At 44.7% G+C, this 25,096-nt stretch overlaps 1 protein-coding gene across 12 annotated transcripts in view; it reads left to right on the forward strand.

Moving 5' to 3' along the window:
* KTN1 (kinectin 1) overlaps positions 1–25,096 on the forward strand; it is a 116,777-nt gene that overhangs the window by 22,709 nt on the left and 68,972 nt on the right. For 10 of the 12 annotated variants that reach the window (XM_030562969.1, XM_030562968.1, XM_030562974.1 and 7 more), the window contains 3 exons: positions 19,411–19,588; positions 20,479–21,045; positions 22,764–22,901. In XM_030562969.1, coding sequence (XP_030418829.1) covers positions 20,523–21,045; positions 22,764–22,901 — 661 coding nt within the window. In that variant the 5' untranslated portion in view covers positions 19,411–19,588; positions 20,479–20,522. The remainder of the gene's footprint in view (positions 1–19,410; positions 19,589–20,478; positions 21,046–22,763; positions 22,902–25,096) is intronic. The other 2 variants (XM_030562971.1, XM_030562970.1) reach the window with 1 other exon arrangement.

Raw genomic sequence — 25,096 nt, forward strand, 5'->3', positions numbered from 1 at the left:
TGAAATGAAACAAACTTTTGTGGAATTTAATAAATTAGTAATGTAAAGCAACTGAGCATAGCCCAACAAATGGCAGAAACAATAGCATGTTTGGAATGGAAAATATTTACCTACTGGGTATTTGCAGTGCTGAGATTATTGTGTTCAGCAAATGGTTTAATAGGATCAGTTTAGTCAAGGACAAAAAGAGGTATTGACAAGTCTTTTTTCCTCCTTTGTTTTTTTTGTTTGCTTTAAAACACCAACTATGCTATATTGAGTAACTTTAAAGCATGTTCAGTTAAGGCTTCTAGCCTTCCCAGGCATAAAGAGTTAAGTCTAATTTTAGGAGTCTGAGATTAATGTATGATCTGGATAGTATCACCAGTGCTGTAACAATTAACTGATTGCGTTTGTGATTGATTTACCACACTTCTCTTCCGGAGACTTTTCTAGTTTCAAGAGCACTAGTTCAAACAGAGCACACATGTTGGGCACTCCTTTTGAATAGCACATTGCATGCAAAAGTAGTCAGGTATAGTAGGTGTATTAGGTGTTTGTGTCAAAGCTGGTGCAATAATTCCTTTATTAAAATTAAAATCACTCTTCTTGATTTCTAGATCTTTGTTTTGCACTTTTACTAAAACTTGTACAGTTTTCAAGGTGGCCTGGAAAATTCTTTCTACAGCTTGTGCCCTTTTTTGCTTTCTGATGTATAAAGAAGGTGAAAGGGATTTGTAATGTGTAGGCCTTAACTTCACTGGCAAGTTTCTGTGCAGTAAAGCAGCTTTCTGCGGTGTAACTCCCGAGGTGTACACGCTGCTAAACAACTTAGTGTGCAGAAACTGCGCAGTTGCAGCAAGGTAAAAAAAAAACCCAAAACATCCAAAACCAAGAACTGCCCTGATGAGAGGTGTACAGCTTTCTGCGCCAGAGCTACAACACTGTGGTGCCAGTGTAGACACCCTGGTTACAGCACTGTGATTGGGCTCTGGGAGGTGTCCTACAATGCCTTTTCTCGCCTCTCTGGTCATGGTTTTGAATTCTACTGCCCTGCTCTCAGATGACCAACCGTGAGCCCCACCTCTTAAATTCCTTGGGAATTTTGAAAGTCCCCTTCCTGTTTGCTTGGTGGCATCTGCAGTGGTCTCAGCGCATCTTTCCAGGTGACCGTGCGAGCTCCATGCACCGGGCGATCCCCAGCTTGGAGCAATGCCGAGCTGCTGGACCTTATCAGCATTTGGGGAGAGGAGGCAGTCCAGTCCCAGCTGCGCTCCAGCTATAGGAATTATGATACCTACAGACAGATTTCATGGTGCATAACAGAAAGTGACCATGACTGGGACACCCTGCAGTGCAGGATCAAAGTGAAGGAGCTGCAGAATGCCTACCACAAGGAGGCAAATCGCTGCTCTGGTGCTTTGTCCACGAGGTGCTGGTTCTACAAAGAGCAGGACATGACACTCGGTGGCGACCCCACCTCCACTGCGAAGGTCCCTGTGGATTCTTTGGTGGCTTGTGTACCAATCAAGATTGGACCAAGCCAAGAGGAGGAAATCTTGGACGAGGCTGTGGAGGGGAAGGGGGACCCAGAGACAGAGGATGATTCGGAGGTTAGAGATGCATGCAGCCAGGAGGTCTTCTGTACCCCAGAGGAAGCTAGCCAGTCACAGCTGTCGGAGCTTGGTGACACTCAAACAGGAGAGGAGTCCCCTGGTAAGTGGCTTTGATTTTGGGAATCACTGAAGCAAGTTGTTGAGGGCAGGTGGTTGCAGAAAGCAGGCTTGTCTGTATGATGTGCCTAGTCTGAGCGGTGGAACAGGCTGTTGATTGATTCTCTAACTTAATGGGAATCTCCCTCAGGGATCTCACAAAACTCTCATGGAGATACTGGGCAATCTGCTGCCTCAGGTTCTTTGGCAGAGCTGCTTTGTTTCTTGCCCCAGTAAGGGTGACTTTTCCTCTCCACTTTGCTGTCCCTGGGGGGGTGGGGGACCATTGCTGCACACAGGCAAACTGCATAAGGGCCAGGGTGGAAGCCGCAGTCTTGGAGAAGACCCCCTTGATTCCCTGCTCACCCTCAGCAGCGACATATCTTCCGTAATGAACACAGCCTGTGGAAAATATGAGGATAGGAATGATTATAAGGCCCCCCTGCAGTGCTGGCTCTCCCCAAGAGCCATGTGCCCAGTGTACAGTACAGTCCTGGAACACTGATTTCCTCTGCCCCTGGGGTTATTCACCATTTTGGGGGTCTTGTGGCTCCTGTGTGCTTGACTGGGGTCAGCCAGTTAATGATAGGAATGTGAATAGTGTCTGTGTTTGACATCACTGAATCGGTGGTCTGTGTGTTGCAAACAATACTGCTTCTGCAAACTGCATTTTGGCTTTACAGATATGACCTTGGGAGCCCAGCTTCCCTCTGTTATCGCCGGCTGAATGGCTGCTCAGAATTAGAAAGCAGCCATGAAGAACTAAAGAGGACTTTTTGCGTCATGTCATGATGCACTCCGTAGCCAAAACAAGAATGAAAGGAGTTGTGGGACAGCGAGAACAGGGACCAAAAGGAGAAAATGGCATGCCAGAATGAAGCCACGAAGCGGCTCTTAAAAGTTATGGAGCGTCAAGCGGACATGCTCCAGGTGCTACTAGCACTACAAACTGAGCAGTTCTGCGCCTGCCCTCCCCTGCAGCCACTGTCACAGAACTCTTTCCCGTGCGTGGTCCCCCCTGGATACCACCAACACACTCTTTATCAACCTCCTGGCTCCAGTCTGTACCTGCTGCAATCTTTATTCTATTAATTGAAAGCAAACAGAGCCCTGCAAAACAGGCAATTTTCTTAAACCTTCATAGTGCATTGTTTGCACCAATCACAATCCCCTCCTAACATTACAAGCACTGCACACCCGAGCATAGCAACAAATATTAGTGGATTTCAGTTTCAAATTGCTGCCTCAAGGCATCTGTGATTCTTATGGCCTCATGCTGTGCCCCTTTAATAGCCCTGGTCTCTGGCTGTTCAAATTCATCCTTCAGGTGCTGACCCTCAGCGGTCCAGCCCTGAGTGAAGCTTTCACCCTTCCCTTCACAAATATTATAGAGCATACAGCATGCGGCTATAAGCATAGGAATATTGTCATCAGCCAGGTCCAGCCTCCCATATAGACAGCGCCATTGGGCCTTTAAATGGACAAAAGCAAACTCAACAGTCATTCTGCACTTGCTCAGCCTGTTGAGCTGTTCCTTGCTGCTGTCAGGGTGCCCCATGTATGACTTCATAAGCCACAGCGTTAAGGGGTAGGTAGGGTCTCCCAGGATCACAATGGACATTTCGACTTCCCCTGTGCTGATCTTTTGGTCTGGAAAGAAAGCCCCTGCTTCCAGCTGCCTGAACAGGCCAATGTTCTGAAAGATGTGCGCGTCATGCACCTTTCCAGACCAGCCTGTGTTAAGTTCTATGAAATGTCTACGGTGATCCATGAGCGCTTGGAGAACCATAGAGAAATACCCCTTATGATTAATGTACTCAGTGGCTAGGTGGTCTGGTGCCAGAATTGGAATATGCGTGCCATCTATCACCCCTCCGCAGGTAGGGAAACTCATTTGTGCAAAGCCATCCACAGTGTCGCGCATGTTGTCCAGAGTCATGGTCTTTTGGAGCAGGCCTTGCACACTTCTGCCAACACGAGTCCAACGATTGACTTTCCCACTCTGAACTGGTTAGCAACTGATCATTAGCAGTCTGGAGTAGCCAGCTTGCACAGTGCAATCGCCACTTGCTTTTCCAATGACAGGGTAGCTCTCATTGGTGTGTCCTTGCGCTGCAGGGCTGGGGCGAGTTCATCACACAGTCCCATAAATGTGGCTTTCCTTCTCCAAAAGTTCTGCACTGCCTGCTCATCATCCAGATGTGCATGGCAATGTTTCCCAAGCCCAAAAGCAGCGTTCCGCTGTGGCCAGCACCTCCGTGAATGCCACAAGCAATCTCGTGTTGTAGCTACTCACGTGCCGAGATCAATGTCACACACCTCTTGCCTTTGTAGTTTAAGGAATAACTCCATTGCCGCTCATGACATGTTAGTGAGAGCGAGCAACATATTGGTCAACAGTGGGGGATCATTCCTGCAGACCGAAGAGGCAGGGCGCTCAGAATGCAAACTGTTGAAAGATGATGCCAAATGCGGATGGAAGCACAGCGATTGCTGGGATGCAAAGCAATGCATCACAGGGCATTGGGACAGGACCCAGGATGTCCTGCAACCAGGGGTGAAAGTAATTTACAGGACTTACCATTACTGCCGGAGTCCTGAGGGGGGCGTGGCCTCATCTGGAAGGGGTGTGGCCTCAAGATTTAAAGGCCCTAGGGCACCAGCTGGGGGGGGGGGGTTGGTTTAAAGGTCTCGGGGCTGACTGCTGCTGCGGCAGCCCAGAGGCGAGCCCTTAAATCCGGCCCCAGCCCAGCCGCCGGAGCCGCGGGCAAGGGGTTTAAAGGGCCCTGGGCTGACTGCCGCTGCAGCAACCCAGAGCCCTTTAAATCTGGCACCAGCCTGGCCGCCAGAGCTGCTGGCGGGTGGGGCGGGTTAAAGGGGTGTGGGCTGGCAGCTGCGGTGGGGAGGCCAGAGCCCTTTAAATCCCCACAGCAAAAGTTGGTGCAGTCCAGCACGGCGTACGGCCTCTTGCCAGTACGCCGTATCAGCTTGTACCAGCTTATTTTCACCTCTGCCTGCAACCCCCCTCTGCCTTCCCACAGCTCTTAGCGGCAGAAGAAGAAGAGCTGCTCTGTGAGGATAGCTGCCCAGAGTGCACTGCTCTGAATACCACTGCAAGTGTTGCAAATGTGAACACTCTATTGGGCAGGCCGCTGACAATGTGAACACACTACAGCCGTTCTCTTCAGCGCCCTGAGCGGCACTGTAACTTCCAGCAATGTAACTCTGCCAGTGTAGACATACCCTTAGAAATAGTAAAAATGTAAAATCTGGTTTTCCCTGGTTTATTGGAGGAGCAGTGTGAGGTATAAGCTACATTTATTGTGAGTGCTTAACACTGTACTTGAAAGGCTAAGGTGTTGACTCTTGAATGTTCTGAATAAAGGAAGCCTTTGTTAATTAGCCACTAAAGATAGCTAGGTGTTAAAACCAAAACAAGTTCTAAATAGTCTGACTAAAATCCCTTCCTGTTCTAAGGGACACTACTTTCATTGTAATGTCACTTATACCACTGGTTCTCAACCTTTCCAGACTCGTGTACCCCTTTCTAGGCCTTGTCTACACTACAAAGTTGCAGCGCTGGTGAGGGGGTTACAGCGCTGCAAATTAGGATGTGTACACACCTGCAGGGCATTACCAGCGCTGCAACTCCCTGTTTGCGGCGCTGGCCGTACACCCGGTCGTGCCTCGGGTGTAGAGGATCCAGCGCTGGTCATCAGGTGTAGACACTCACCAGCGTTTTTGTTGACCTCCTTGGAATAAGCAGGTATCCCAGCATACCTGAGGAAGCCTCTCCGGTAATTAAGCAAACTCCACCGCTCTCCAAGCAGGTGTCCTTCCCCGCGGTGTGCTCTGGCGTTCCCGACCCCCCCCTCCAAGCAGGTGTCCTTCCCCGCGGTGTGCTCTGGCGTTCCCCGACCCCCCCCTCCAAGCAGGTGTCCTTCCCCGCGGTGTGCTCTGGCGTTCCCCGACCCCCCCCTCCAAGCAGGTGTCCTTCCCCGCGGTGTGCTCTGGTGTTCCCCGACCCCCCCTCCAAGCAGGTGTCCTTCCCCGCGGTGTGCTCTGGTGTTCCCCGACCCCCTCCTCCAAGCAGGTGTCCTTCCCCGCGGTGTGCTCTGGCGTTCCCCGACCCCCTCCTCCAAGCAGGTCTCCTTCCCCGCGGTGTGCTCTGGTGTTCCCCGACCCCCTCCTCCAAGCAGGTCTCCTTCCCCGCGGTGTGCAACAGCGCTGCAGCGTGGCCACATTTAACACCACTTGCAGCGCTGGTTGCTGTAAGTGTGGCCACTCTGCAGCGCTGGCCCTACACAGCTGTACTAATACAGCTGTAACAAGCAGCGCTGCAAAATTGTAGATGTAGACATACCCCCAGAGTCTGATTTGTCTTAAACCACTTGCTTACAAAATCAGACACAAAAATACAAGTGTGTCAAAGCACACAATTACTGAAAGATTGCTTGCTTCTCATTTTTTACTATATAATTATGAAGTAAAATCAACTGGAATATAAATACTGTATTTACTTTTCAGTGTGATACTTTGAAAGCTTTTTTCATTTGTGAGCCTTGTCTGAAGCCCGAGCCTCAGGCGGTGGGGGTCAAGTGTGTAACTTAGCTTTGTGGGGCCCTGGGCAATTGTCCTGCTTGCCTCCCCCTAATACTGCCCCTGCACTTGTGATCCCCCCCATAACCCATCCCATGACCCCCTGGGAGCTGCAATCTCAGGTTGAGAAACACTGATCTAGATGAGTACCCCTGGAAGATCTCTGCATTCTCTCAGGGGTACGCATACTCTTGGTTGAGAACCATTGGTTTGCGCTACACTAGCCCTCCAGGCAGCAGTCTTCTTGCCTGGACAGGACATGTGCATGCACATGTGGACTCAGGAACGATCTCGAAACAACCATCTTTTTATACATCAAAAGAGAACAAAGTAAACAAACCCAATCTATTTTTTCTTTGCAAGTCACCTTTTAGTAACAACCATACTGAACTGAAACAAATGTTAGCTATTTTGGGTACTTATCTGACTCCCATCGCTTAGTGTCTGAACGCCTAATAATCTTCAATGGACTTATCCTCACTTTATTTTATAGTTCATTGTATAGCTGGGGAACTGAGGCACAGACCTGGGGATTGTCTACACTAGAAATGCTGCAGTGTTTCAGGTGAGCAGCAGTAGTGCTTCAGTGTAGACACTACGTACACTGACAGGAGGGATTCTCCTGTTGGCGTAGATACTCCACCTCCCCAAGAGTTGGTAGCTAGGTCGATGGAAGAATTAGTCCGTTGACATAGCACTGCCTTTGTGGGGACTTAGGTCGACTTAACTACACCAATCAGGGGTGTGGAGTTTTCATGTTTCTCAGTGATGTAGCCAAGCCAACCTAACTTTCTAGTGTAGACTAGGCCTTGACAACTTGCCCAATGTGTCAAAGAAAGTCTGTAGCAGAGCAGGGATTGCCCCCAGATCTCTCAAGTCCTAGGGCTATTCTCTAACTACTCTGAAGCCTTCCTTTCTGAAGGGCTACGATCTTTGAGAAAATGAGGATTGCCTTTTCAAGGGTTTCTGTTAGACAGTGAGGTGTATGGTTGGTCATGTACAGACATAAAAGATATAATCAAACAGTAACTTCTGGTTGGGTACTCTAATCAGCATTCCATTGATGACGCTGTGTGCTGTACTCCTGAGGTGAATCGACTAAATACTGATTAAAAGAACCATAAGCTACTGATTTCAGTTATGTGGTTACATACTATACCTAGAGTGCCGAAGATCACCTAACATTGGGAAAACCTTGCATATGCAAGTTGATGCTTGTTTAAGTGTAGTATCTCGTCAATCTCTGCCACAGGATTTACTGGCATGGCTCAGGCTGCTGGGTGACCAAGATGCTGTGTCATTCAGCAGTAAGAAGGTTCATGAACTCTCGACAAAATCCCTGGGAAAATCCTCATTAAGGGTGCTGTAGCCTTAATGAAATCTAGCAATGTATATTTTAAAAATCAAAATGAAATTCATTGTCCTTAGCTATGTTTTAATTTTTAAAGCAGCATAAAAATCTCGGGATTACATGTGTCTTGAGACCCCGGAGTTCATAGTCAGCACACTTCTATCATGCAGGGCTAAGTTAAGAATGGCTCATGCATCAACCAGATGGAGCTATAACTTATTTCTGTCTTGCAGAGTACAAGTTTAGATCCAAGGATTAAAACTAATTGAATATCCATCTGAAGGTTATATATCAGCAGAGAGAAACTTGAGTTCTAATTACACAGTAGCTTTTGGTATTGTGAAATATAATACAAAGTTAACTCACTCACTCATAGGAAGCCAGTTGCTAATAAACAATCATGTTAGATGCAGCATTAGAAATGAAATAATTGACTAAGCATTTTCTGTGGTGTTGGGTGAGTGCAGGTTAAAAAGTGAAATAGTAAAGCTAAGTTTTGATAACTCAGGGCAGAATGCAGTTCTTCTCCCTTTGCAGAAGGGTTAAAGAGATGCCATCAAAGGTGATAGGTTTAGAACTTTATGTAAGGAGTATAAAAGCTTTTTAGATGGGGAAAGGAGGATTGTCAAATCCAGCCCAGTTATTCAATTTGAGAAATCAGAAGCTCAACTTAAAAAGCCTCTTCCAGGGTAAACATCTGATGGGTAGCATGTCAAGCGTTTGTAGCAATGCATGGAATCAGTGTGCTTTTAACTGTGCTGCTGCTTGGCAGGGAGGGTGCACGTTAAGTGATTGGCTACGGTAGGATTTGTTGTGTTTGGCTGTTGCTGTGCATTGTGGAGTGTCACAACCACTTCCAAAGTGGCTCTGTCTTACTAAGGACTGCACCTTGTAGTGTCTATTGTGTTTAATAAGACTGCTGTTTGCAAACCCTATTAGGAAAAAGGATTACAGTACTTTTTTGAAAAGTGTCCTTATGCTACTGTTAAAAAGAATAGAAGTGAACAGGTTAAATAGTTCAGTTTCTATCCACTTTCCTTATTTCTTCAAGTTTTCCCTGTATCTTTTGATGAAAGTAGTTTCTCTATCCTACCTTTCCTACTTCTTGACAGTTTCTCACCCCTTCTCCCCACCCCTCCAGTTTGGTTTCCCTTTTGCTTGGGATGCTTGCAAATTGGACAGGAAAAAAAGAATGGGAGTTGGAATGAAATTGTTCTAATCGTAAGTCAGCGGTTCTCACAACAAATGCCGATCTGACAAATTTTCTTAAAATACTTAACTTTAGGAAAAACAAACCTGCACATGTACATGCCCAAATGGTTGTAGTTTATTTCTGAAGGGTTTTTTGCACGCTCAGTAATAAAAATAATGTGCAGTTGTATTTTGGTGCCCTTGGTCCCTGCTCCCTCCCCCCGGACTCCACTGCTTCCTTCCTCCCATTGCCCTGAACTCCCTTCTGCAGCTTTGCACCCTGGGCTCAGCCCGCTCTTTGCCTCTTGACCATGGCACCCAGTCAGGCTGGCACTACTGAAGCCCAGACCTGGAGCCCCACGGCTGGAGCTGAGGGGGAGAGGGAGGCTGAAGCCCAGAGCCCCCTGCCAGAGTCCCATGGCTGAAGCCAGGCAGGGGGGCTGAAGCCCACACCTGAAGCCTCGCAGCTGAAGATTGTGGGATGGTGTGTGTGTGTGTGTGTGTGTGGGGGGGGGAGCTGAAGCCCTGCCTCAGAGCCCCTAGGTGCTGCAGGGAGGGGCTGCTGCTTTGCCCTTTCTCCTATCTCTATTCAGGAGGCAGTCATGGCCTCAGGAAACGCCCCCCGGTGGCTGCATCTGAGAAACACTGAACTAGACCAAAGATATAAGTACGACTTCATGCAAGGCAAAATGCTTCCCATTTGTGCTGAGAAGAATGTCATCTTAGACTCTGTATCAAAAAGCCTTTATAAATGCCATCGTTCTCATGCTGAAGGCAGTCAGCTTGTCATTCTAGTTACACTGTAACTACAATACAGTAGCTCTGGAAGTTTTCATTATAGCCTTGCTTATGCAGGGGGTTGCTAAGTGAAATTATGCTATCAGATCAGTTTTTCTCATCGGGCATATCTGTGAGAGGCTGACTCCTTTAGAGTGAATGCTTTGACAAGTCCATGGTAGAAGCATCTACTTCAAATCACATCTTAAAGCTTTTATTTTTTTTGGAAACTTTCTTCTGTATAAGAGGCGTCCTGTGGCTTCTGAATACTCTCTCTCCTGTCACACTTCCTGCGTTTATTATATAGATGTCTGATCACAGAATTCATGGTGAAAGCATGCTTTTGTTCATGCTCCTCTTGACTTTGTAGTGAGTAACGAGAGTAGAACAGGAGCGGAGACTGATTCTACTGAGATTATAGAACTAGAAGTTGTAGTAATTCTTTGGATCAAGTATAAAATACCTTTTACCATAAAGAGGTTGCAGATGCATCTTCTGGTGCACCTGAGATAAGGGGCTTCTTTCATCAGATGAGTCTCATTCTGAAGAAGAAAATAATTAGGGCTGTCAAGTGATTAAAAAAAATGAATCCCGATTAAACAATAATTGAATACCATTTATTTACGTATTTTTGGATGTTTTCTACATTATAAAATATATTTCAATTACAACAAAATACAAAGTGTACAGTGCTCACTTTATATATTTTTTACAAATATTTGCGCTGTAAAAAAACCAAAAGAAATAGTATTTTTCAATTCACCTAATACAAGTACTGCAGTGCAATCTCTTTATCATGAGTTGAACTTATAAATGCAGAATTATGTACAAAAAAATAACTGCATTCACAAATAAAACAATGTAAAACTTTAGAGCCTAAAAGTCCGCTCAGTCCTATGTTTTGAGCTCAGACAGACAAGTTTGTTTACATTTGCAGGAGATAAAGTTGCCCACTTCTTGTTCACAATGTCACCTGAAAATGAGAACAGGTGTTCTAATGGCACTGTTGTAGCCGGTGCCACAAGATATTTACATGCTAGATGCACTAAAGATTCATATGTCCCTTCATCTTCAACCACCATTCCAGAGAACATGTGTCCATGCTGCTGACAGGTTCTGCTCGATAACAATCCAAAGCAGTGCGGTCCGATGCATGTTCATTTTCATCATCTGAGACAGATGCCACCAGCAGAAGGTTGATTTTCTTTTTTGGTGGCTCGGGTTCTGTAGTTTCTGCATCAGAATATTGCTCTTTTAAGACTTCTGAAAGCAGGCTCCACACCTCATCCCTCTCAGATTTTGGAAGGTACTTCAGATTTTTAAACCTTGGATTGAGTGCTGTAGCTACCTTTAGAAATCTCACATTGGTACCTTCTTTGCGTTTTGTCAGATCTGCAGTGGAATTGTTCTTAAAATGAACAACATGTGCTGGGTCATCATCTGAAACTACTATAACATGAAATATGTGGCAGAATGTGGATAAAATAGAGCCGGAGACATACAGTTCTCTCCCAAGTTGTTCAGTCACAAATTTAATTAACACGTTATTTTTAAATGAGTCATTAGCCTGGAAGCATGTCCTCTGGAATGGTGGCCGAAGCATGAAGGGGCGTACGAATGTTTAGCATATATGGCACAAAAATACCTTGTAATGCTGGATACAAAAGTCCCATGCAAATGCCTGTTCTCCCTTTCTGGTGACGCTGTACATAAGACGTGGGCAGCATTATCTCCTGTAAATGTGAACAAACTTGTTTGTCTTAGTGATTGGCTGAACGAGAAGTAGGACTGAGTGGACTTGTAGGCTCTAAAGTTCTGCATTGTTCTGTTTTTTGAGTGCAGTTTCCAAATTTAAAGACTCCTTGCCCCAGAACTCCCAGCCTGAGTTTACGACCCTTGTGGATGAACGAAAGATGGTAGCCACGACCTCACTGCAGGCCTCTCTCAACTCGGTGGATGTAGCAGCCAGAACAGTCGCTTCAGGAGTGGTGATGAGACGCTCGGCGTGGCTTCAGGCCTTCTGCCAGAGGTCCAAAATACACTTCAAGACCTCCCCTTCAAAGGGTCTGGTCTCTTTTCGAACTAAACGGATGCCAGGCTGCATAGCCTCAAAGACTCCTGGGCAACCCTCAAGTCATTGGGGATGCACACCACACCTACGCAGAGGAAACCTTTAAAGCCCCAGCCGCCGCAGCAAAGGCAATACTAGCCTTGCCCTAGGCAGGAGGTATTGCAGGAGAGGCAGAGACAACAGGTGCAGGCAGAACAACATGCCTAGCCAAGGCCAGGGGTGGCAACAAGCAGGGGTTTTGAAGGTGTGCTCAAGGACAGCATTCCGAACCAGTTACTGGATCTTTCCCTATGTTTCTTGAACTGCTTGTCCCACTTCTACTGTGTGTGGTCCCATATAACTTCAGACCGTTGGGCCTAATGCACAGTACAAGTGGGATACACACTTCAGTTCTCCTCCTTTCCTCCCTCCCACCCGCCTTCTCTGTCCCTGTTCAGGGACCCCTCTCATGAGCAACTCCTTCTACAGGAGGTACAAACGCACCTTGAGGCGGGGGCAGTGGAGGAGGTCCCTCAGGATCTAAGGCGAAAGGGGTTTTACTCCTGTTTTCTCATCCCCAAAGCAAAGGGGGGTCTTTGACCCATTTTAGATCTGTGCAGGCTCAACAAATTCTTAGTCAAGATCTGTTTCCGCATGGTCTCCCTAGGCACTATTATTCTGTCCCTGGATCTGGGGGATTGGTACTCTGCCTTCGACATGAAAGATGCCGTACTTTCACATCGCTCTTCATCCCACTCACAGACGGTTCCTGCGGTTCACCATAAACCAGCACCATTACCAGTTTATGGTCCTTCCCTTCGGTCTGGCAGCAGCCCCCCGTGTGTTCACGAAATGCATGTCAGTGGTGGCAGCCTTTCTGTGAGAGAGGAGAATTCGAGTATACTCGTACCTAGACAACTGGCTCCTGGCGGGTCGGTCCGAGGAGGAGGTCCGTTCTCGTGTGACGGGGGCTCTGGACCTATTCCGCAGGCTAGGTCTCCTAGTCAATGTGCCCATGTCCTCCTTGATACCCATGAAAGGCTGGAGTTCATCGGGGCAGTCCTGGACTCAGTACAGGCACGGGCGAGCCTCCTGGAGTCCAGATTTGTGGCCATCCAGCGTGCCATAGACTCAGTGCTGAGGTTCCCCACAACCATAGCCAGATGCTGCCTGAAGCTCCTAGGGCACATGGTGGCGTGCACTCACGTGGTCAAACACGCTTGCCTGCGGTTCGGGTCTTTGCAATTGGGCAATATATCTTGCTAAGTGGAAGAGATTCTCCTGCTGGTGTGAACCAAAACATATACAGCCATTCCGTTCCAGTCATCCTGGAATACCTACTGCAACTCAAACATCAAGGTCTCCCCCCCTGTTCGATTTAAAGTGCATCTGGCTGCCACTTTGGCGTTCCACCTAAGGGAGTCTGGGCATTCAGTGTTTTTCCAACCTTATGGTAGCCCACTTCCTCAAGGGACTGGAGAGGGTGTTTCCCTACTCATGCCCACCGATCCCTCCCTGGAACCTTAACCTTAACTCTTGCGCTCACCTCTCCCGGAAGGTGGCATTTTTGGTGGCCATTATGTCCGCAAGGAGGGTGTCTGAGTTGAGGTCCTTCATCTTGGAGCCCCCTTATACAGTTTTTTTTTTTAATAAGGACAAAATGAAACTTAGGCCACATTCCAAATACCTTCCTAAAGTAATCTCGCAATTTCATATGGGGCAAGACATTTGTTTCTTTCCCAAACCACACACAGACCTGTGTCACCATAGCCTGCATACTCTGGATGTCCGTAGGGCCCTGGCGTTCTGTCTGCCACGGACTAGACCTTTCTGCAAGTTGACACAGTTGTTTGTCGCCATTGCGGAAAGAATGAAAGGACTTCGTGTCTTGACACAATGGATATCATTGTGCATTGTGGATTGCATCCGCACGTGCTATGAGCTCGCCAAGGTGCCAGCCCTGGCGATCACGGTTCACTCGACTAAGGCTCCAGTGTCCTCAGCAGCTTTCCTGGTACAGGTTCCACTCCAGAAGATCTGTAAAGCAGCCGCCTGGTCGTCGGTGCACACTTTCACAGCCCACTATGCAGTCCATCATCCGGCCAGAGAGGATGCAACCGTTGGCAGGGCTGTGCTTCAATCAATTGTTCCATGACTCCTACCCTCCTCCTATGGTAAGCTTGTGAGTCACCTAATGTGTAATGGACGTGAACAATCACTTGAAAAAAAAATGGTTACCTACCTTTTCGTAATTGTTGTTCTTAGAGATGTGGTGTTCACGTCCATTACGCTTCCCACCCTCCTTCCCCTCTGTCGGAGTCTCCGGCAAGACGGAACCGAAGGGGGTTCGGATCAGCAGAGGTATATATGCGCCACCATGAGGTGCCACTTAGTCAGGGGCCTCCCTGCTGGCCCAACAGGAGCTGCTAAGGGAAAAAATTTCTGACATCTGTGCACGTGGTGCGTGCACGTCTAATGTGTAGTGGACGTGAACAACACATCTCAAAGAACAACAGTTACAAAAAGGTAGGTAACCGTTTTTTCTTTGAGATGTGTTCCGTGTGTCTTTTCCATGACTTCTCCTCCTTCCCCTCCCTACCAGAGTCTTTCCAGTTGGAAGGAACCAAGTGTAGTCAGGGGCAGCTTGGCCCTTTACACCTGGGTGCAGTGGTGTGAGGCACCAGAGACAGCTCATCCTGCCCCAACAGGTACTGCTGAGGGAAACCTCTCCGACAGCTGTGCATGAGGTGCATACTCAACCACAATGGTGTGGGTATGTACAACATATCTTGCCAACAGTTACGGAAAAGTAGGTAACTATGTTTTAAAAGCACGTTGAGGTTATGCAGCTGAACCTGAATTTCCAAGCTATTTTGCCATAATCATTGATGACATTTTAATTTGATTCATTGGGATTCTGAAAATCTATTGTACTGTACATGCAGAATAAAGCTTTGGGGGAATAAACTTGTCAAAAAGAGTTTCACTGCAAAGACTAGAACGTGTCTGCTAACTCAGATAGGAACTCGTTTTATCAGGTACGTATTCCTCATTACAAAACTGACATCATGACGTATTGACGGCTCCTTTGGAAATTATTTGAAGCTTTTATAGACATGTATCCTCTACTGACCCATTGTTCTGTTTAAAAATGAGTCTCTCCTTTTATTTACTCAGAGCTCTGGTATTCAGCTGTGGTGGCTCACATTTTCCCTAGTGGAGAGCCACAAAATCATCGTGAGGCCATCACATTATGATACTGCAGCGGTTTGGCTCAGCTTCATTTCATATTGATGCAACATCACAATGAAAATGTTGCAGTGCATCAAGATCTTGGAGTGTGGTTTTGTGGCTCTCTGCAATTCCTTTCAAAGCTGTCTTGTCTACTGTTCCAACATCTCTTCTGACTACTGGGAGGGATCTTTGCAGTGTTCCTTTCCTTAGTGCACTTAGGTCCACTCCACCTGTCTGTCTTGTGTTGAATATGGAGAGGTATGTGGGGCAAGGGCTCCAATGAATGACAGTCAATTCATGTTGCTTGAGTCCAGACAGTGTTGTGAGTTTGAGAGTCCTGAAGGAGTTGTATGTTGGTGATAGAGAAGACTGGTATGGTTCTCAAGGAGCATTCTTAAGTAGATGGATATTGTGAACTGTATAATTACTGTAATGTACTGTAATGATCAATTTAACTACACTTGTGAAATCTGCATAATTACGCATTTTTTTTTCAAGGATTAGGCTCTTGTGTAAATGTTCAATATTGACTCTGGCTGAGGAAAATATCAAATTCATTTTTTCGAGAGAACTAATTTGGCTCACTCACTAACAAAAGAAGCTGGTATTATAGCATAACTGTGGCTGCATCATAGTTAAAACTGAAGTTAGTTTTCTGTTGTAAGCCCAACTTTCAAACTCCCACACTTATTTTCCGAAAAGAGACAAACTTTCCTGAAATTCCCTGTGCTGCACCTCATGTGAGGCTCGACTTTGTCTGGGAAGCTGGATTAAAAATTAGGAATTTTTTAATTTATAGTGTCTTGAAAAATTGTCTTAACTTTCATTATTTACTTATTTTGATGGGTGAACTCTTTTTGTTATATATGTAACTCACCTCCCCTTGTGGGTGAGGCCTCCGCTGAGCTTGTGTGTGATGACGTAACATGAGGAGAGGTGGTCTTTCAGATAAGTAGACCCTACCCCCTTAGGGCTTTACTTGCTGATTTTTATCTATAAAATTCTAACTGGTTAGGGTTGCCAGCTTTCTAATTGCACAAAACTGAATAGCCCTGCACTGTGCCCCATCCCGGCTTGCTCCATCCCCCCTCCCTCCATCACTCGCTCTTCCCCGCCCTCACTCACTTTCACCAGGCAGGGGGTCGAGGTGCGGGGGTGAGAGGGATGAGAGAAGTAGGTTGTCCCCGTTCCCAGCCAGTGGGAGCTGCAGAGTTGGCATTAGGGGTGGTGGTAGTGCTCAGAGCCTTCCTGACTGCCCATGTGCCTAGGAGCCGCAGGGACCTGGCGGCGGTTTCTGGGAGCTGCATGGAGCTAGGGCAGGCAGGGAGCCTGCCTTAGCTCTGGACCCCCACTGTGCTGCTGCAGGCCGGTTGGCACTGCTGACTGGAGCTGTCACGGTCCCTTTTCAACTGGGCATTCCGGTCGAAAACCAGATGCCTGGCAACCCTCTAGCTGGTAGTGAATAGGGAGCCAATTTAGATCCAAAAGCACTGGGGTCATGTGCTCCTGGAAGGAGGTACAGTGTAACAAAGGCGCTGCCTAATTCTGCACCAGCTTTATTGCTTAGGGCATGTCTACATTACACTCTGGATCAACAGACAATGATCGATCCAGTAGGGGTCAATTTATCGCGTCTAGATGCGATAAATTGACTGCCAAGTGGTCGACTCTGGTACTCCATCGGAGCGAGAAGCGTAGGTGGCGTCAACAGGGGAGCGTCAGCCATTGACTTACCACATCGAAGACGCCACTGTAAGTAGATCTAAGTACTTGGACTTCAGCTACGTTATTCACATAGCTGAAGTTGCATAACTTAGATCGATTCTCCCTCGCTTCCCCCTTGTAGACCAGGCCTTAGTCTCTTAAAATCATCAAAATGGTTCCGCCTACAAACTCAGGTTATTTTTTTATTGGCTTTGCTGACGAGAAATTCTTATTTCTTTGGAGGGAAAGCTTAGAAAAATTATCAGCTTGTACGCCAGACCAAGTACAGTAGGGAAACAATTAATGGGCTTCTTAAAGAGGGATTATCAATGAATCCCTGTACTGAGACTGTGGTGGAAAAATACTCCATACGGTTTGCCTTCAAGTGTCCGGATGTAGAAGTGGTCCTTTGCTTTCCTCTCCTTTTATTCTATGGCTGTAGCCAGCACAGAATTCTTATCCAGGACTTTGTGCATGTGAGAGAGAGAGAGAGAGAGAGACACTATGACTTGTTACTGACTCCAGATACAAAGAAAATAAAATTTCCTGGTAACTTCTTGGTAGGATTTTTGCATTTATTTTGACAAAATTTAGAGGGCATCATTGTGGTGAATGGGCACTAGAAGAGGTGACACAATTTAAATAGCTGTGGAAACGGGCTGTGTTCCTTGGCTGCTCATCTCTACATATTCTGATAATCAGGTGTAGGTTTTGTTGTAAAAGGTGTGATAGCATGTTTGTTGGACTCCACTGACGTGCACACTTCCAACCTTAATTATTTTTAAATAAAGTTCAAAGTTAATGAATTTGTAGTTGCATATTTTCAGATGGAATTCTAGCCTCATTTTTTTTGAATGGTTCTAACTTTGATTATTAAGTGGATTCTTTTCTTTTGGCTTCTCCACACAGGGATGCTCAGAAAGATTAATCCAAACTAAAGTTGTGAATTAAAAGTGGATTAATTTAACTGCATTAAACCCTCGTGTGGACATTCTCATTCAAAAACAAAGTGGCCTTGATTCAATGTAGTTTAATTGGCCTATGTACACTTGGTCACTAAAAGTTACCTAGGGCGCTTTAATGTAATACTGTTTCAAACACTTTGTTAAAATTCACCAGCAGGCTCTACACAGACCAATTAATGTGAAACATGCCAATTTGCTTTGGCAATCATACTCCCAGAGTGTGCATTAGCCCACCCTGTAGACGAGCCCTTGGAAACTAATAGTCTAAAGCAGGTTAAGGTCAGGAAAATAAAACTTGTACAGAAGTCCAACTCTGTTCCACTTTCTAACAAAGTATATCCGTAGTGTCCAAGTCAAAAATAAAAGTAGGTTGTCAATTCTGGGCCTACAATTAGATTTATGGCTTTATTTTGATGTGTGGATGCTTGCATGTATGTTCCCTTGCATTTTTGCTTTGCTTATGTACTCCAGTGTCAATGTGCATGTATGATGATGTGATGAACTCCATAGAATTCTCTTGATGTCTTATATGCTTCAGCTCAGATGATCAGTGTTATTACATGATTCATAAGAACAGCCATACTGGGTCAGACCAATGGTCCACCAAGCCCAGTATCCTGTCCTCTGACAGTGGCCAATGGCAGGTGTCCCAAAGGGAATGAACAGACAGGTTATCATCAAGTGATCCATCCCCTGTTGCCCATTCCTAGCATCTGGCAAACAGAGGCTAGGGACGCCGTTCCTGGCTAATAGCCATTGATGGACCTGTCCTCCATGAATCTTTGTAGCTCCCTTTGGAACCCTGTTATAGTATTGGCCTTCACAACACCCTCTGGCAAGGAGTTCCAGAGATTGACAGTGCGTTGCATGAAAAATACATTCTTGTGTTTGTTTGTTTTTAAACGTGCTACCTATTAATTTCGTTTGGGGCCCCTAGTTCTTGTATTATGAGAGGGAGTATATAACACTTCTTTATTTATTTTCTCTATACCACTCATGATTTTATAGACCTCCATCATATCCCCCCTTAGTCACCTCTTTTCCAAACTGAAAAGTCCCAGTTGTATTAATCTCTTCTCATACAGAAGCGGTCCTATACCCTTAATCAATATTACCTTTTTCTGAACCTTTTTCAATTCCAATGTACCTTTTTTGAGATGGGGCAACCACATCTGCATGCAGTATTCAAGGTGTGAGTGTACCATGTGTTTATATAGAGGCAGATATATTTTCTGTCTTATCTATCCCTTTCTTCATGATTCCCAACATTCTGTTAGCTTTTTTGACTGTCGCTGCACATTGAGTGGATGATTTCAGAGAACTATCCATAATGAATCCAAGATCTTTCTGGAGTGGTAACAGCTAATTTAAACCCCATCATTGTATATGTATAGTTAGCATTGTTTTCCAATGTGCATTACTTTGCATTTATAAACATTAAATTTCATCTGCCATTTTGTTGCCCAGTCACCCAGTTTTGTGAGATCCTTTTGTAGCTTGTCGCAGTCTGCCTGGGACTTAACTATCTTGAGTAGTTTTGTATCATCTGCAAATTTTGCAACCTGACCTTTTACCCCTTTTTCCAGATTGTTTATGAATATGTTAAATAGGACTGGGCCCAGTACAGATCCCTGAGGGACACCACTATTTACCTCTCTCCATTCTGAAAACTGATAATATATTCCTACTCCTTGATTCCTATCTTGTAACCAGTTACCAATCCATGAGAGAACCTTCTCTCGTATCGCATGACTGCTTATTTTGCTTAAGAGTCTTTGGTGAGGGACCTTGTCAAAGGCTTTCTGGAGTTTCACAGTTCAGAGCAATTGCATTTGTGTTTCCCATCAGCACTTCAGCAAGGGCTCCCACTCTCAGCCCTCTGGCTTCCCTGGCTGTCACCTCCGAGTGGAGACACGCAACTCTCTCCCTTCTGACGGGGATGTGTCCAGGCTGAACAGTTCCATGTCTTCACTGTGTTATTCCTAGCAGATACCACACAGTATCTGTGCAAGCCTGTTTTATGAAGGTAAAAGCACTACAGAGAAAACGTGAAAAACAATAAAAGACTCTACACACATGCTAATAAGCTTACCAGGGTTCCCTTAGCCCTAACACAGGCTGTAGTAAGAGCAGTGCTTCCAAACCCCACCCTGTGGGGTTTCTTGTGGTTTCAAGTTCATCACATCTTCAGCTCAGAACACAGTTTTTTGGGGCCTCAGGAGTCCTTTTAAACCTTCCCTAAAGATTGGGGCCCTCCATGGACTAGGTCCTGTCCATTTGCTCTGACCCTGTTTAAAACCAGGATATTTATCCAACAAATCCTTCCTTCGTCTGGGGCAAGATTCAGGACATTCTTCAAGGTAGGCCAAGATTTAGGCCTTGGTTTTCTCTTTCCTCTTCCCTTCAGCTCACTTCTAAGGTTATATCATATATCTGGCTATATAATAGGCTGAAATTTGATTTATCTTGCCTAAATTAAAATTTAATAAACGTGGTTTAACTTTTTGCAAAAGGTTTGGATTAAGGGGTGACACTGTCACCCGTTACCTTGTATTTATTGGTTCTTGCTGAACAGCCTTTGAAGTATTTTTGTGATGTGTTTTTCGGTCATTAAAAAATGTAAATTCCTGAAATCCAAATGGTGGGGAACCCCCGTGCCCCTAAACTAATGGACACTAGTGTTTATAAACTGTAAAGCTTTTCTGTACAGACTAAGAACCTCTGAGAGGTGATTTGTCCAAGGATAACTGATTCCAGAAATTCTTATTTATGTAGATTTTCAGATTTGCACTTAAGTAGTAACTATTAGTTTTGATATAGTAGCCTTATAAGTAATTATCTAAAAAAAATTGTAGTAGTTAAGGAATCTGAAAAACCTGACCTGAAATTAATTTTTGTTTTTTCTTTTGTCCTTAGATTTTTTCCCTTTTTTTTAACGGAAGTAGTTAAGAAAAAGCACAATGGAGTTTTATGAGTCTACCTATTTTATCATCCTCATTCCTTCAGTGGTTATTACAGTCATCTTCCTATTCTTCTGGCTTTTCATGAAAGAAACATTATACGATGAAGTCCTTGCAAAACAAAAAAGGGACCAAAAGTTTCTGCCTTCTAAGACGGATAAAAAGAAAACCGAGAAGAAAAAGAACAAAAGGAAAGATGCTCAGAATGGGAACCTCCACGAGTCGGATTCTGAGAGCACACCTCGGGAGTTTAAACTGTCTGATGCCCTGATTGCAGATGAAGAGCCCATACTTCCTGTTCCCTTGGGTCTGACTGAAGCTTCGAGCAGCGTTAGAGAACGGAAGAAGAAGGAGAAGAAACATAAGACTGTGCAAGAGGAGCATGTGTCTAAGGAATCAGAAGGATCCAAGCCTGCAGGCAAGAAAATTGAACCAGTCCCTGTTACGAAACAGCCCACTCCACCCTCTGAAGCAGCAGGATCGAAGAAGAAACCTGGGCAGAAGAAGCAGAAAAATGGAATCGGTATCTCATGTTACATATATTACTTGCATGCCTTATTCTGCTTATTGCAAGGCAATGTAGAATTTAGTTATTTATCAGAACTGTTCTACCAGTTCTGCATTGGACAAAAGTTCACTTCTCATCTTTAAGAGTTTTTTTGCTTTTTCCATATTTCATCTAGCAGTGATAGTCCTCCCCATCCCCCCCTCACCGTTTATTTACCTCTTCCAAAATTGGTGAGAGGTAGAACTGCTTATCTCCTAATTCTGCTTTATTCTATGGTTTGACTAAATGGTCTTAAGCTATTAAAGGCTTGATTACCTCAAAGACTGGAGAAAAATATTTGCTAGACACTCTCTGGCATCATGCTATCCCAAAATGAGGCCCTAGGACATGAGAGAGATTAGATGGGTGAGGTAATACTTTTTATTGGTCCAACTCACCCACCTTGTCTCGCTCATATCCAGGGATCAACATGGCTACAACAGTACTGCAAACTCTAGCACCTAACAGCTGTTATGATGAGAGTGGGCATACATAAAGCTCTGAATCCTATGACAATTCATTTTGCTTTAAGTTCCTAGGCTCTTTATATAAGTTGGTTACTGCGAAGTCCGATACCTACGATAAGAACCCTTTCCACTGGGTAACTATCTTGGAGCTGTAAGAAGTAGAAAATTTTAAATAAAATGCTACCTGGAGCTAGAAAAGAAACTGGTACAGCCATTATAGCCAACCTCAGTTACTAGAGTGTAGATCCTTCCTGCAGAAGGCAAGGACGCTGCCTGATCATAGACTGCCGTCTTGGCTTGGTTTTTATCCATATTATCGAGGTAGCAAAAGCTAGTATGTTAAATGTGTTAACTACAATTACTTAAATATGAACAATGGTTTAAAAATTATTCCAACTCTTAAAATAATTAAAAAACAATTGGAGGTCTTGGCCTTTTTACATGCAGCTGTAACCTGTTAGACACAGGGAGTGGAAAAAAAATGACATTGTTGGTTTGTGGTTTAGAATAGAAAAGCAGATGTACTAAATCCTACAGTGTGGGTATTCAGATCTTTTAAGAAACTGTCTTTGTGGGCCTGGCTATGAAATGTGGTTTGACAAGACTGTTTTTAAGGGCAACCACAACTAACTTTTGTCCTTGGATTACCGAAACTGCCATAACCCTATTGTGTGTTCCAGCTCTGATGGGAAGATCACGTAGTATACTCTCTCCAAAAAGAGATCTGAATGTCTATTAAAATCAACTTTAAAAGGAATAGTTCCATAACATGGGACATTATTTTCTGCTTCTCACAGTTCCAATGTTTTGAGTGGGGAGAGGGGAATTGTTTAAGGGGGTGGCAGGAATAAGTTGCTGAAAATGAGAAGTTAACTTTTGTAACAAAGACCGTCAATTTTGCTTTTGTGCTGCAACGCATCTTGATTGAAGTTGTTAAAACTAGAGAAAGCCAATTGCCATTTGTTTGTCTTTGGTTTCACTGCTCTGTTCTGCTTGCATGTCTAATTCCCAGCATTGCTGCTGCTGCTAAGTTTGCTACAACCCTGTATTGTCTTCGGGTTTAACTTGGCTTTATTACATATGCACACAAAACTTTAAATTCTGATTAAAGTGTAGGCAAGAGTGTCTTCAGTCTGGAATGCCTTTACTGCTTATTGCAGTTTCACGGTTTAAATGTAGTTATTTGTAAATAGAGAAGTGAATGTCTCTTTCATATCCCTTTTGTAGATGACCAGGATTCAAAGAGTGAGTCATTTACGTCTCCTACCAAAAAACAAGACCCCCTGCTGTTCCAGCATGAGATAAAACAAGAAAGTGGATCGGGAAAGAAGAAAGTTTCTACAAAGAAACAAAAAATTGATAATGGTGAGAGAATACTGCAGAATATTTCTTAGTTCAGATATCGTTAACTGGGTATTATGTAAATAGGTGTGCACTTGAGTAGCACAACCAATTAGCATTCCCTAAGATTGGTAAAGGAGTAGCTTTTCTAATAAAGTAGGAATTTTAGAGCATAGACACATTTTAATTTCCTTAAAAGAAAAGAAAAAAAAATTATTCAAAAGGGGGATTTGTTTTAGGCTTAAAAGCTACCTAGCTTTAGGCAAAAGTCATTAGAAAGTCTTCAGATTTCAATTACCCCAAGCCTTCTATTCATCCTTTCTCATAATACGACGTCTCAATGGGACATGGAGTGAAATTGAAAAGCAACATATTTAAAACTAATAAAAGGGACTAATTTTTGTTTTACACAACACACAAGCCAATGGTACTCGTTACCACCCAATGACACTGAGACTGAGGCGCTTGGTTAGGATTCAGTAAAGAACTTTGTAGGGTGGGGAACCTCCACAGTTATGTTAGGGATAATGAGCCCTCATGTTTCGAAGAATAAGCTGATCATAAACTGGTTCAGGCGGTCATCACTTTGCATTTTGATTACTGCGACATCTTTTTTCTGGCCTTGACAAGTACTTTCTTCCCCTGCTCATATCCATTCCAAAGGCTGCTTCAAGTTCATATTCCTAGCCCACGCTTTGACCGTGTCGCCCATCTCTTCGGCTCTCACTTTACTTTTGCTGTCACATCAAACCTAAGCTGCTTGTCTTCATTTTCAAGGCGCTTCATGGTGTATCCCTGCCCTATCATCTCTTTGAGAAGGTGACAGATTATTTAGACAAAGGAAATGCAGTAGATCTAATTTACCTCTATTTCAGTAAGGCATTTGACACTGTTCCACATGGGGAATTATTAGTTAAATTGGAAAAGATGGGGATCAATATGAAAATTGAAAGGTAGATAAGGAACTGGTTGAAGGGGAGACTCCAATGGGTTGTACTGAAGGGTGAACTGTCAGGCTGGAAGGAGGTTACTAGTGGAGTTCCTCAAGGATCAGTTTTGGGACCAATCTTATTTAACCTTTTTATTACTGACCTTGGCACAAAAAGCGGGAATGTGCTAATAAAGTTTGCAGATGACACAAAGCTGGGAGGTATTGATAACACAGAGAAGGACCGGGATATCATACAGGAAGATCTGGATGACCTTGTAAACTGGAGTAATAGTAATAGGATGAAATTTAATAGTGAAAAGTGCAAGGTCATGCATTTAGGGATTAATAATAAGAATTTTAGTTATAAATTGGGGACACATCAGTTGGAAGCAACAGAGGAGGAGAAGGACCTCGGAGTATTGGTTGATCACAGGATGACTATGAGCCGCCAATGTGATATGGCCGTTAAAAAAGCTAATGCAGTTTTAGGATGCATCAGGCGAGGTATTTCCAGCAAAGATAAGGAGGTGTTAATACCATTATATAAGGCACTGGTGAGACCTCATCTGGAATACTTTGTGTAGTTCTGGTCTCCCATGTTTAAGAAGGATGAATTCAAACTGGAACAGGTTCAGAGACGGGCTACTAGGATGATCCGAGGAATGGAAAACCTGCCTTATGAAAGGAGACTCAAAGAGCTTGGCTTGTTTATCCTAACCAAAAGAAGGCTGAGGGGGGATATGCTTGCTCTTTATAAATATATCAGAGGGATTAATATTAGGGAGGGAGAGGAATTATTTAAGCTTAGTATCAATGTAGACACAAGAACAAATGGGTATAAACTGGACACTAGGAAGTTTAGACTTGAAATTAGATGAAGGTTTCTAACCATTAGAGGAGTGAAGTTCTGGAACAGCCTTCCAAGGGGAGTAGTGGGGGCAAAAGACATATCTGGCTTTAAGACTAAGCTTGATAAGTTTATGGAAGGGATGGTATGATGGGAGAGCTTAATTTTGGCAATTGCTCTTTGATTATCAGCAGGTAAGTATGCCCAGTGGTCTGTGATGGGATGGGATCCGAGTTACTGCAGAGAATTCTTTCCTGAGTGCTGGCTGGTGAGTCTTGCCCACATGCTCAGGGTTTAGCTGATCGCCATATATGGGGTTGGGAAGGAATTTTCCTCCGGGGCAGATTGGCAGAGGCCCTGGAGGTTTGCCCCCTTCCTCTGCAGCGTGGGGCATGGGTCACTTGCTGGTGGATTCTCTGCAGCTTGAGGTCTTAAAACCAC

This window comes from Gopherus evgoodei, chromosome 4, assembly GCF_007399415.2.
Source record: "Gopherus evgoodei ecotype Sinaloan lineage chromosome 4, rGopEvg1_v1.p, whole genome shotgun sequence".
Classification (NCBI taxonomy): Eukaryota; Metazoa; Chordata; order Testudines; family Testudinidae; genus Gopherus; species Gopherus evgoodei.